The 13841-nt window shown below is 46.0% G+C and overlaps 1 protein-coding gene across 1 annotated transcript in view; it reads right to left on the reverse strand.

Moving 5' to 3' along the window:
• The window catches only part of LOC111859722 (voltage-dependent calcium channel gamma-2 subunit), a 63025-nt gene extending 49485 nt beyond the window's left edge, over nt 1-13540 (reverse strand). Inside the window, exon 1 of the mRNA XM_072711971.1 lies at nt 11388-13540. Coding sequence (XP_072568072.1) covers nt 11388-11613 — 226 coding nt within the window. The 5' untranslated portion in view covers nt 11614-13540. The remainder of the gene's footprint in view (nt 1-11387) is intronic.
• Between the last annotated feature and the right edge of the window lie 301 nt (nt 13541-13841).

A 13841-nucleotide genomic window follows, 5' to 3' on the forward strand; every position in this document is an offset into this window, starting at 1 on the left:
GGGGAGTCAGCGGGAATGGAGATTGCTAATTGGCCAGCAGACTGACCAATCAAATACCCCGATGACTCATAGCCAGAGTACACATAGGTCCCTATACAGATGATGGCAAGAGAACAGAGGTGAGAACACAGGAGCCAAAGGTAGTTTTTTAAAACCGCTTTTGTATCAAACTATGTAGAGGCCAGACTGTAATGGCGGGCAGAATTTCCCCTAGGTGTGTTGGGGGGGCAGGGAGGGGAGAAGTATCAGTTCAGAGTTTAATGACAATAATAATGCTGCAGTAGGAACTGGAAATGCAACGTATAATGGATGAAACAATCACGGAGCCTTTACACCAGAAGAATGTAACACTATGAATTTGCAGCATAATTACAATGACGAACGATGGGTTCAAATTACATGGAATTTGGGAGGGAAAGTGATACCCCATGGGTGGACTGAAACAATTCCAGTACCAGGGGGTGGAACTACATTACCTGCTACTGGATTTTTTAAGGTGGGGGATGTAAGAGGGCCATAATTTATCATTGGCGATTTTATCATTAGCCAATCACATGTTTTGAATCGTTGAGTGACAGGGCAGTGGAAATTACAGGGACCAATCAGCTTTCAGTTGGGGCCAGTTCCCCTGTGCCCCCTCCCTTGTATACACCCCTGCATCATCCATTGCACTCGGATTCATCAGCCAGGTACACATCCCTCCGGGGGGGGGGGGTCATTAGCCCAGCAAACTCAGAGCCCATTGAACAATCCCATCTTCACCCTGCACCTGAGCGTTAATGCAGCCATGCTCACATACACCAGTTGTAATGTTCCCATGCCTCAGCACCTGCAAGCCCAAATACGTTAGACTCAAAAATTCAAAAATAAACGGAAGCAAACATCTAGATCTCACAGAAAGCCAAATGCTTTTAGATTTAATCCCCAAAGTTCCGTTCAGCATAAAAATGTTGATGTGGATTTCAGCAGATACCAAAAAAGACACCGTGTGGTAATTCTACAGTGGTTCTGACCAGCAATTCTGTCCTTTATAGGGAAACAGGTATCGTGATCAGAAGATAAAAAGACTCCCCTTTTGAGTCCGCCAACTGATCTTGTGGAATCACATCCAGCAACAGATCACATTACAGTATGAGTGAGATATTTAAGATAAAGGAATTCAGTGAACAACTGACCCCTGCAGGGAATTTCTGTAGCCCTTAATGGGGTCAATTTACCAAAACTGCTTTTACATAAAATAAAAATAAAATAAAATAACCATCCCATCCTTTCCTAGCAATTGCCTATTGAATCAAGGTCACGGTGATCCAGAGCATATTCCAGGAAGTACAGGGTGCAGGACTCGGGAATACCACATGGTGGTCTGTGTGTTTGTGTCTGTCTCACTCACATATACTTAAAGAACACTTACTGTGGTTTAAAAAATACTGAAGAAGAAACTATCACATACACAGCACAAATTCACCTGAACTGCACTTACTCAGTATATTCAAGGGAAAAACACATAAACACAAACACACAGAGATAGACACAAACACGCTCAGACACACAGAGGGCCAGAACTGAACACACAGCCTCCATGCTGTCCCATCTAACTGTCGAAAAGTATGGACTAGCTCATTTGTCACTTTAAAAATAGAGCCTTTCAAAATTATAGGTCACTCTGGATAAATATTTACTAAGCACATTTACTGAGCAGATAAAGCAATTTTCCGCAATTACATGCGGTGTAAACACTGAGATTATGATTGAAAATTAAGTCAAGTGTCATCAAATCTGAACACAATAACAGCTGAAAATAGTACACACCCCCCTATCCCCACTGGTACATCGCAAGGTCATGTTGGGTATAGTCTGTATTTTTGGTCATTAACCCACAGAAAATGGAGTGCTCGCTTTCATTTCCTTGCACTACCACCAGGGGATGCGGGGGAAAAACAAAAACCTTCACCAGAGGGTCCTTTAACGTGAGGCCAGTTTGACGAGGCGTCGAGTCGCTGTTTCCATGGCAACCGACGTAGCGAGAAGACATCGTATATCCATCGTCACCCGTCTTCGATGCTCGGTGACCAACCTGAATGCGTTGGGGTGCCTCACGAGGCCTGTGTGATTGCCCCCCCCCCCCCCCCACCCACCCAATGCTCCACTATTTTGCATCTACTTCAGTGGTTCACCTGCAAGCTGGAGGGATAATGAAGATTAATTGGGGAGATTAGCCTCCCACCCTGCTATGTGAGTGCCAGGAGGCCTGGAGCTGGGCTATCGGACCCCGTAAAGGGGGGGGGGGGGGGCACATAGAGGCACATACACCCCCTCACAAAGAAATGTAAGGAGAAGGGAGGGGGGCAGAGCCTGCAGCTTCACCCCGGCTGTGCGTCTGGAAATGTGCAACTTTAGCACGAAAAATGACGAGCCAACCTGGCCACGGGCTGCAGAGGGATGCAGACGGGCCTGCTACCCCTGACCCCGGGACACAGGCCGCAGAGGGACGCAGACGGGCCTGCTACCCCTGACCCCGGGACACAGGCTGTAGAGGGACGCAGACGGGCCTGCTACCCCTGACCCCGGGACACAGGCTGCAGAGGGACGCAGACGGGCCTGCTACCCCTGACCCCGGGACACAGGCTGTAGAGGGACGCAGACGGGCCTGCTACCCCTGACCCCGGGACACAGGCTGCAGAGGGGCGCAGACGGGCCTGCTACCCCTGACCCCGGGACACAGGGTCTGCAGAGGGGCGCAGACGGGCCTGCTACCCCTGACCCCGGGACACAGGGTCTGCAGAGGGGTGCAGACGGGCCTGCTACCCCTGACCCCGGGACACAAGCTGCAGAGGGGCGCAGACGGGCCTGCTACCCCTGACCCCGGGACACAGGGTCTGCGGGACCTGCCCGCCCTGCAGCATCATGTGCAGCATGGGGATGGAGAGGCTGCCATGATGATATGTCGCTGGGAGGTGGTGACCATCTGAACCTTTATGGTCACTTTGTAGCCAGTCACTACTCTGGGGTCCACTGCCCAGTATGTCTTATTAAACACAAATTTAATTATTTTTTTGATTCTTTTTTTTTATTGATCTAAATCACACTACTGTAATGACCAGAGTAACACAATCCTTATTTTCTAGCCTATTTTCAGCAATATCTCTGCTCAAACATATTAAAGATGATTATACACATTGTATTATGGGAGCTCAACTGGGAATCAATGGACTTCTAGGAAAGCCAGTACGCCCCTGCAGCCATTATCCACACCACCTTCTCAGTACAGCGTTCGCAGCGATGTACACAAATACGAAATGTCGATACGAAAAAAAATCCTGTAAATGAGCAGCTGTTATTGAAGTTACTGAAAGTTAAGTTACTGAAATTGCCTGAGGTGTGGTATTGCAATAACAAAAAGGGTCAAACCTAAATAACCAATAAAAATCTCTCCTAAATAGTTTTGTATCCTTTCAACACGTCCTAGTCTTCCCGATTGACGGACCTTTCATTTCCACCTTTGCGCATGATGCCAGCTATCTGTGCCCTTGTGAAAGAATCCATCACCGACGTCCGCTAACCCAATGGAGGAAACCTCATTTAGAGGCTCCTCCTCCGGTGTCCTGCTTACACTGAAGACATCCTGACCTCACTGCGGCAGGAAGATCCGGGCTGCCAGTGCGTTCAGAATGAGTGTCAATCCCTCCACTAGAGGGCGCCGTGGAGAAGTTCCCCCTAGGGGCATACCCTTCAATGTTTAATTTGGATTCATTCATCCCCCCAAATAAATAGACTATTGCATTTAAATAATTAGTTGTGCCCCCCCAATATCAAACTCTCTCCACGACTATTGCGTCCCGCCTCCTCCCAGGAGATGGCTGATGGTAAACTATTATTTTTTAATTGCTAATGCACATGCTTCCGCTCGGCGACGGCAGGAACTGGGAGCATCATGAGTCACATGGCATGGTCAGGGTGCCTCAGCTGGACGCGGAGCAGGGGGGTGGGGGGTGTGAGCCAGTGAGGCGGCCTACTGTGTGAGTCCGTGACAGCATGAGCGGCCTGAGGGATCACAGAGCCGCGGGGAGGAAGCTGGATGAGGCTGGCTGTGAGAAGCTGTGTCCCCAAAGGTCAGGGTGGCAGGGGGTACAGGAACACTCTGGAGGGCATATGCACACACACACACACACACACAGACACACACACACACAGACACACACAGACACACACAGACACAGACACACACACACACCCACACACAGACACAGACACACACAGACACAGACACACACACACACACACAGACACACACAGACACAGACACACACAGACACTGACACACACAGACACTGACACACACAGACACAGACACACACACACAGACACACACACACACAGACACACAGACACAGACAGACACACACAGACACACACACACACAAACACACAGACAGACACACACACACACAGAAACAGACACACACACACACACAGACACAGAAACAGACACACACAGACACAGACACACAAACGCAAACACACACGCACACATACAGACACACGCACACACAGACACACACAGACACAGAAACAGACACACACACACGCAAACACACACGCACACAGACAGACACACGCACACACAGACACACACAGACACAGAAACAGACACACACACACGCAAACACACACGCACACAGACAAACACACGCACACAGACAAACACAGACACACACAGCTTGCCCATCATGACTGCAAATCTGTTTTGCCATTGGCTGCACAGCCATGCAACATGAAAACTAGGAAGGAGTGATTTTTAAGGCAAGATTTCTTAAGGTGAAGGGCATAAGAGGGGCCATAATTCATACAGAAGGGGCGACCTTATCATTAGCCAGTGTTATGTTGTGAAATGGTGAGTGACAAGTGAGGGGGCACCCGAGGAGCCAATCAGCTTTCAGCTGGGGCCAGCGCCGCTAAGGCCCCGAGCGGGTCTGTACATGCCCCCGGAGCTGGACCCGTGGGTGTTGTGGTGATACTGACCAGAACCAAAGCAATTTCTTACCCTATTTTAATCAAGCAGCATATTTGAAAATCCCCTGCATGAAGTTTGAGCGTCTGACAGACTTCCCAAAGTGTCACGTTATAAGGGACTGGTAGAGAGAGTTTACCACTGAGAACACAAGTCTACAAATAAAGTCTGTGGCATGATTGAACATTTGGAGGAAAGTCCTCATAATTCTGTGAAAACAGTAGCGTTTAATTTTAACATTTAATTTTCCTGTTACTGGTGCCGAGTGAGCATGAATTTACCTTTTTCTGCCAGAACAATTTTAAATATCACGAACACTGAATGTGTTTAACCCATATCAATTTGCAGATTGAAAAAGAACTACATTCAAAGCCACTTTTTCACCATTATGAGGCAAAGCCTGTGTGTGGTTACTAAGTAGCATCTACGCCGCGGCGGACGTCGCGCACGGCTGCGCATGACCTCCCGCGGGCCGACAGGTGCCCGAGGACGCCGACTCCGGCTACTGTGCCGGCTAAGGGCCTGCACTTCTGGCCCCGAGGTTAAAGCTGCAATTCTCGTGAAAGAGCATCGCTGTGTCTTTGAACCGCGAGCCGTGGAGGCCGTTTTGGGTCAAAATGTCTGCCGCGCTGCAGAATAACGCGGCGTGATAATGATTCACGGCACGCCGCCCTCAGTTCCTGACGCACCGCAGGACTGCTGTATCTCCTCAGGTCCTCTCCGGAGCTGCATCTGCTACTTCGCTGGGGTGCTGAGTGGCACCATGACCAGACGCTGGTCATCCGAGCCCCAGGACGTGCCCGGTGAGCCTCTTTGGTAAAACGGCAAAACTTGGAAAAGCTGTAGGCTAATTCGCCCGCTATGCTAATATATCACACTGGGGCAGGTGGACTGGCCGCCCAAGCGAAGGTGAGACTCTCCCTGCTACCCAAGGCGGCTGATAACTGCACAGCTTGTCACTGTTCAGTCATCGCTGCCCCCCCCCCCCTGCCCACCCCACCCCCAACATGCACACATCTCCTCTGAGCCTGGTGTATTCGGCCATGTTAGCAAAAAAAAATAAATAAATACCTCCTGCGTTTAACAGGGCCAATACTTTATCATTCATACTTAAAAATATGGATATTTTGAGCATTTGCTAAAATAAAAACATACAATATTTTTTATAAAATATGTTGGGTATTTGCTATGAAAAAAAATGAAAATAGACAAGAGGATGGGGGTCCAGGCTTCTATGTGATTCTGCTCTCTGATTTAGTCTCATAACAAAGGCAGTCCTGCTTATGGCCAACAATATCCGACTGGCCCTAGCGATCGATACATAGCCGGTGACCCGGAAAAGCCCCAAAATTAAGACCCGCGGGGGTCTGGATCCATTTAAATGTCTGCCCCTGTGTTTTGCTGGAATGCTGGGAATGGAGGGGGGGGGGGGGGGAGGCCCAGCACTTAGCTCCCAAAAAAATGAAAAAAGAGCCCGGCGTTACACTTCCGAACACACAGCGTATCAAAAGATTCCCCGATTCTCCGTTTACATCAAGGGTTTGACTTTTTCCTGAGTCTAACATCTAACAGAACACTCACTCCTGCGTGTTATTTCTCTGAAATGCACCACATCAGACAATAAGGCTGGACTGTACTCATTACTTTTGTACCACAGCTGTTCAAAAAGATAAAATAAAATAAAAACTCATCGCCGCCTGGTTTGACCCATTTCCGTGGCTCTTGATAAAAAGCTGTATAGCATTTGGGATGCTAAAACATTTTTAATGGAATTAACCAACCCGAACAGGCAAACACATCAATGCACAGCAGATGTCAGAGATCTGAACTGTTTAATTTGGTCAGAAGGCCTGTATGTACAGTAGTGATAGCTGATTCGAACATTAAAAGTACGCTTTACCACACAACACGCACTAGACAATGTTAAACTACACATCATAGTTCAAAATAAAAAGGGCAGAAAAAAAATGGAAAATTGAAAATGTAAAAATGGCAAACTGCTAAAGTGTGTTCTGTGTTTGCCCTGAGGAAGACGTCACTGATGGAGCAATTCAGGCAAATCTGCGAAATCTGTTGACATGTATTTAAACTGCCAGCCTCCAGACCCTTCGAACTTCATAGGTAATTTTATTCACGACATCAGTTTGTTTAGTTGAATCATCTTCCCGCTGATACCTCTAGCATCCCTGGATTCAGTTGCTGTGGTGTTACCTAATGATACAGTGAGCTGCTTGCAAACAGAACAAGTCCAGGCTTAAGAAAACACCATCAAACATATTTCAGTTAAAATATACATATATATATATATATATACATATATCAATCACCATTTCAGCTGAGTAAGGGGGCCCCCAAGTTAACACATTTGGTGGAATTCAAAGTTTTTTCATCGTAGAGCAGCCGTCAAGATGTAGCTCTATGGACAATATCTTAGCCATTCTCTGAAAAAATGTTTCATCTAATTGATGGTCAATACCTGAAGAGTATGTGGCCATAGTGTTTTACTTTAATCTCCACATCAGCAGCCTCATACAGTCAGTTCCAAATAAAACGTAAATACAACTGATCCAACGATTCAAAGTCTTTATTGTCATTATGCTATTACAGTGACATGCCAACAGCTATCTAACTATAAGCAATGTAATAAGTAAAGAAAACAATGGTTCAATAAATATACGCTTTCAGTATATGATATAAAATATCACTGCAGTGGTGTCATTAGTGTTTAGAGTAGTGATCAATCAGGAGGGCATATTTACAGGATACTATCACTGGGTGCATGTGATATACCTGTGGAAAGCAAACAGTCTATAGCGCCTTGCATTTATGAGAGAACTGTACTTATGACAATAGCTAATATACAATTTCAGTGCCACAGGTAACCTGAAGCCAGCTTAAGAGATGCTTCCATTAGCCACAGGATCACTGTGGTGCGTCTGGGCAAATGAAAGATGACAAACAGTTTATTCAGTATCAATAAGCTCCAACAAAACCCTGCAACTTTACCCTAAAAGTCAGTGTTATCTGGTTTACGGGAAACGTGTTTGACAGTTTAGTTTGCGCTTGGCTTATGCAGGAATGGCCACCCATCGACTGCAGCACATCGGCAAGTTGCGGAGATGTTCTTGCCGCACACATCAGCACGCGCTGATATGATAGATGAATCCATTTGATTTCCATGCAGGCATATACATAGACTACAGGTGCTGGAAGGAAGTACCCTGCCCTACTCTCTAAACACCGCAACGTAGTGGAGGTTCCCAGAAAGCCTTATTTCCCCCACATTTACACTCAACTAAGGTCTGTGTAATCAACAAAATACAGGCCATGGGAATTTTGGTATACAGACGAAATAACAGTGTGGAGAAAAACTATTCCAGATGAAAGGCCCACAAAGCAAAGTTCAAAACAATATGTAGCAAAGAGTAACTCATGCATCATCGCAAGCTGCCCAGGAATCATGGTTCAAAGGTCAAGATGAGAATTGTTTTTTTTATTATAAAACTCCACAAATAGAATCCCCACCTAAATGTGGGTTTAAAGAGGGAACGGGTATGCAAATAAGAGTGGTCATGCACATTTACATAACCTCCTTATTCCAACATCCAGCCCACTTAATAAACTCGCATAGGTACATTACAGAATGTGTCAGAACACTACAGTGCTGCAATCTCCCTCGTGGCCTGCAAGCCACGGCTGACCCTCAAAGAATCCTCACATTCTGTGGCAAAATCATATATATTAAGAGGAACCCAGAGATGCTTGTTTTGATTTTGCAGCAGGGAAATGTGCAAGGAGATCCAAATTACGTTACACGTCACCTGAAAACACCTACTTTTGGAAGAAGAAATTTGCTTATTACGTTGTGACAATTAAGATGGGCAATTGTTCAACATGACCAAGGTCACGGCTCTATTCAGCAATACTAACGATGCGTAAGAATTATTGGAAAGGGCTCTTTTAGAAAGGATTCGTGCGACTGATATACATTATTTATGGCTGAAATAACCGAAAGGAAGGCTGTACCTACTCTAGTTTGGTATCAGTAGCTACTCAAGTTGTGAATCATAAGGATCCATATGAAGGAAACACCTGTTTACCTAAACTAACATAGGCCTACATCTTGAGACATTTAGCACAAGCTTCTGTTTAGAGCAGCAGTGGGGAATCTGACCCATGGAGAGCCAGTGTGGGTTTTTGGCCAATAACAGCCAATAACAGTGGGTCCCCAGGACTAGAGCTGAGAACCACTGATTTATTATTGGCCGATTGAGAGGTCAGCCCAAAAACCCGCACTCACGTCGGCCCTACATGGAACAGGTCCCCCACCCCTGGTTTAGAGTAAAGTCTGAAGAGGGAGGATGGTTGTAGGTTTAAATCCAAAGCAAACACTTGTATTAGGCTAAGTGAGGCTGTTAACTTGGACCACCGCAGAAGTTACAGAGTTGTATATTGAGACAATATATAAGCTTTGCAAGCCACGCTGGAAAACACTGTCTGCTAAGCAGATCGATAATAATGGCAACAGCATTGGCTTTTCAGCGTGTAGCTGTTCAGTTTGCCCCGCCACCCACACGCTCGGATGTTGCACTATTACTGCACCTATCGTCACAGATGAAACTGTACGCCATTCTCCAAAATGCCAAACGAGCACTTGAGAACTGGGGGAAAAAATGTTTACGACCACGTCAGCAGGGCCGTGAGAAATGCGTGTGCGGAATGAGAGAGGAATTACATTACACCTCTGGTGATAGGCCGCCGTGGTCGAGACATTTGTGTTACTGCTCCACTCATCTGGTTAGTAGAATTTGATTCAGTGCATCTGGCAGCAGAACAACGCCTGGAGAGTCAGCGATGCGCCGGGAGCGACGTGGCGACACCTGAAAACCTACAGGAGCATAGCTTGCATCGACGACAGATACGTGGACTTAATGAATTTGGAAAGCAGAATCCCAGTGAAACTCAAAATTTCGCTAGATAAGTCTAACCATGGAATGCAAGTGTAACACAACTGACACATTTATTTGAGTTGAAAAGCCAAGCTGAAGATTCAAAGGATCCTTAGTATTCCCAGAGTTCCCTGGGAATTAACAACCTCTTGCTGTAAAGGAATGCACACAAAATAAGTGAGCACCCCTATGTTCTCACCTCCAAACAAGATTGATGAGCTACTGCCACAAGGTGGCAGCAGGGGGCGTAGCGGTGAAAGAATGAGAGCTAACTGCCCATTAATACCCCAGGGGCAGAATCACTTGAACAAAGAAGCTAAACCTTAGTGCCTATTCTAAAAAAGCGTAAAACTAAAGAGTTATACTGGCTATGTTTACCATTCCAAAGACTCATTTTACAAGGAAGACACACCATGTTGGAATGGGATTAATGGAAGATAAGACAGGAACCCCCTAAGGAACAGGATCGTTATCCACGCTTCTCAGCCTGCAGGGTCTCTTACTAAGATATATTCTCACTTGCGATACTGCATGCTACTTCTCTCATAACCGACTGCACCTACTGCTGTTTGTGTTACTGTAAGAGCAACGAGAAATCATTCATACATTCCCCTGATAGATTTGCTTCTTGCCTTAAAGGTATTGAGGTCAAAATATAATGCCTTGTAGCAGATTTGTGTAAGTCTGAAGACTGCTTCCAACAGGAAGGGGGAAACAGTCCATTCACAGCCGGTATGGGGCATTTGGCAAAACACACTTTTTTACATTGAGAAAACACATTGGCCATCATTTTCAAGAGCCTTAATTATGTAACAAACAATACTTGCTTTCACCATGAAAACAAATCACATCAACCACATTCAGTCTCTTTGACAGCTATATTCAAAAATACAGCTAGTAATGTTAGTAACTTGGATCTGTAAACTGAGTTAAGCTCTCCCATTGGAATACACCAACAGCTACATTTGATCCTTTTCAGTTCATCAAGGAATTAAAAAATAATTTTCAGCAGCATTATCCCCCCCCCAAAAAGCAATGATTCAAGTTTATATTTTGGGAGCTTAATAGTTTTCTATGTGATTATTGACAGAAATGCCCTACACGGCCATTTCATCACAGAGGTCTTTTTGACTTGTCTATAAGTGACAGCAGTTAATTAAAGGTGCCTAATAAACAAACAAACAAACAAAAAAAAAACATTAAAAAAGCTGTGAGAACAGAATTATTTAATACCAGTTTCTGTCGGCACACAACACCCCAAATAACTGAAATGAAGAACGCCAGAGAGATGCTGTGTTGTCGAAAGTAAAGGAAGGCACAAGTGTTTCATACTTAAAGTCAGGCATGATGAAGATCCTTTCCAGACCTAATGCGGTGCGACCCCCATTCCGCCCCCAAACCTTCATCCATAGGACTAACCTCCGACTTACCTTCTAAGCAGCACGTCCTCCACAGTCCCGAGTGGGTCATGACCTCCTCGTTCTTCTTACTGGTCTCATTCTCGCTCACCGTCTTGATCTTACAGACGCCGCGGGAGTAGAGCCAGTAGTCCGTGCCCACCGCTATAGTCATCAGACTAAAGGCGGCAAAAGCGCCCACGGTAGTCAGTAACATCTGAACCCCGCGGTCGAACAGACCCATGTTCCCGCATTCCATGAAAGGGGGGCCCCCTTTCCTCTTGACGTATAGGAAATAAATATTTGTAAATTTGCGGGACCACACAAAACCGAAAAAACGGGGCGCCTTCGGCTGGAAATGGGGAGAGGGGCGATGATGCTGTAGGAACCGTATGGTTGTGTTTGTGTGGGTGACAGCAAGGATCAGAAATGAGGAAGGGGTGTGTGCGCGTGTGTATGGGGGGCACTGAACACCCCAGCAGAGGACCGCTGTTTGCACACCGGTTTAAGTTATTTACCGCTACGCTCCCAGTATTGCAAAACAGGCAGTAAAGGAGCTGGCAAGAACTAGACACTTAACCGCTAGTCTATTTCTACATATATACTTTATAGCGACTATTTCCGCGACTGCAAAAAAGAACGAAGCGTTCTGACTCTCTGTACGTGTCAAAGGTAAATCAAAAATAATTTTTAAAAGTCTGATGCAAATAAACTGCAGAGCGATCGCGCTAAAGGGGAAATGCACTATCGATTAATGATTAGTGACGTGGATGGCGCGGCAGTGGAAACGGAGCAAACGGGTGTAACACGTGTCCCGGTGCCGGCCGCTCGTATGTCGGCGTATGTGCTGACCGGCATGTGTGCGGTACCGGTACCGGTACCGATCGAGAGCAGCGCAAACTGAGGAATGAGAAGGTGGGGGTGTCAGCTTACAGTGATGACATGATCCCGTAGATTACAATTTTTTTTTCCACGAAGCGTGTCAATTAACAATTTTATGGTTTTAAAAAAGAACAACGCTGGAGAATTATGTAGGCTGTATTACTTTTCGTTTTGCCTATGCGCCTAAAAAAACCCGGTTAGCGTATATTCCTAACCTAACTTATGCTGTCCATGCATCTCTCAGTATCTCTATGAATCTGCCTATTTACATTTATCTGACTATTAAATTAATGGAGAGATCAAGGGAACAAACGGGGAAGGGTAATGATGGGGGTAGGAAAATCTTTAAAAAAAAAACACACACACACACAAACACACTAATAACTGCCCCGAATCAAGAAAAAAGAAATTAGATAAATAACCAAGTTGCTAACATATATCTGCCATATGAAATCATTTAAGAAATTGGCCAGTCCAGCCCAATAAAGAAATGAGTAAACAAACGGGGAAATGAAGCAGTGGGGAAAATAAATGAAAATAACAACCGCTAGTTTTCCTTTTTCCTAAAATTCTGATCCCCAGTTTCCATATGTGGCCTCTATCTCGCAGAAGGTCTCCACCGAAAATGGGAATCTGCTGTCAAAAGAGGCGCCGACGATGATCCGAGCGGAGAGGGGAGCATCCAGCGACGCGAACCGAGCATCACTCGACATAGAGCCGCGCTGAGGATGAGGGCGAGCGGGGGGCGCCGCCGGAGCCGCTCCACGCCTGTCGTACTGCCGTCGCCGGAGCTCGAGTATCCAAATCCGCGGCGCTTAAATCACACCCAGAACCGGAACCACAATAGACGCGCTTGCATAGCCCTTGCGCCATGTAAGATAAAAGTATGATGAATGAAAAAAATATCAGAGGGAAAAATATATTAAATAGGAAGCAAAATACAACAATCCTTTTTATGCCTCCTTTTTTTTTTTCTTGACTGTTCAGACAGAAGATGAGAGGTAGGGAGGGGGTAGATGGTGGGAGGCTGAGGAAGAAAAAAATTACACAATCATAAGAAAAAGATCCACGCCACACCACGCCAAGCTGACAGCACACAGCCCGAGCTGTGCGGAGAGGGGGCGCAGATTGAAGCCAGTATATTCAGGTTATCGGTGCAATCTACACATCTGATGTCCCCTCTCGGGCGATGGCTGTTCCCTTCCCAGTTTGCTGCTGGTGTGTTTAATTCCTCCGTTATTTCAGATTTTTAAATTTATTTTCTTTAATGCATCCACGCGGACCGTGCGTGTCGCTCCTCCAGTGGATCCCAGCGCTGAAAGCTTGTTGCTGGATATACATTAAAGATTTTAATTCCGTTTTCGGGAGGGTGGGGGGCGGGGGTGGGGGAGCTGCTGGTGGTGGGACTGGTGGTTGCTTGTGTATATGTATATAAAAGGAAGGGTGTTGGGGTCAGTAAGACCCGGTTAAAAGACTAGTGGTAAGTAGGTGTTTATTTATATATTTGTTTTTATCAGGGATGACGGCGCGGCATGTATGTAAGGGGGAGTTTTTAACATCCAGTGGGTTTCCCTCACTATTAAAATTTCATACTAATGTGTATTG

Source organism: Paramormyrops kingsleyae, chromosome 5 (assembly GCF_048594095.1).
Source record: "Paramormyrops kingsleyae isolate MSU_618 chromosome 5, PKINGS_0.4, whole genome shotgun sequence".
In the NCBI taxonomy this organism is placed as follows: domain Eukaryota; kingdom Metazoa; phylum Chordata; class Actinopteri; order Osteoglossiformes; family Mormyridae; genus Paramormyrops; species Paramormyrops kingsleyae.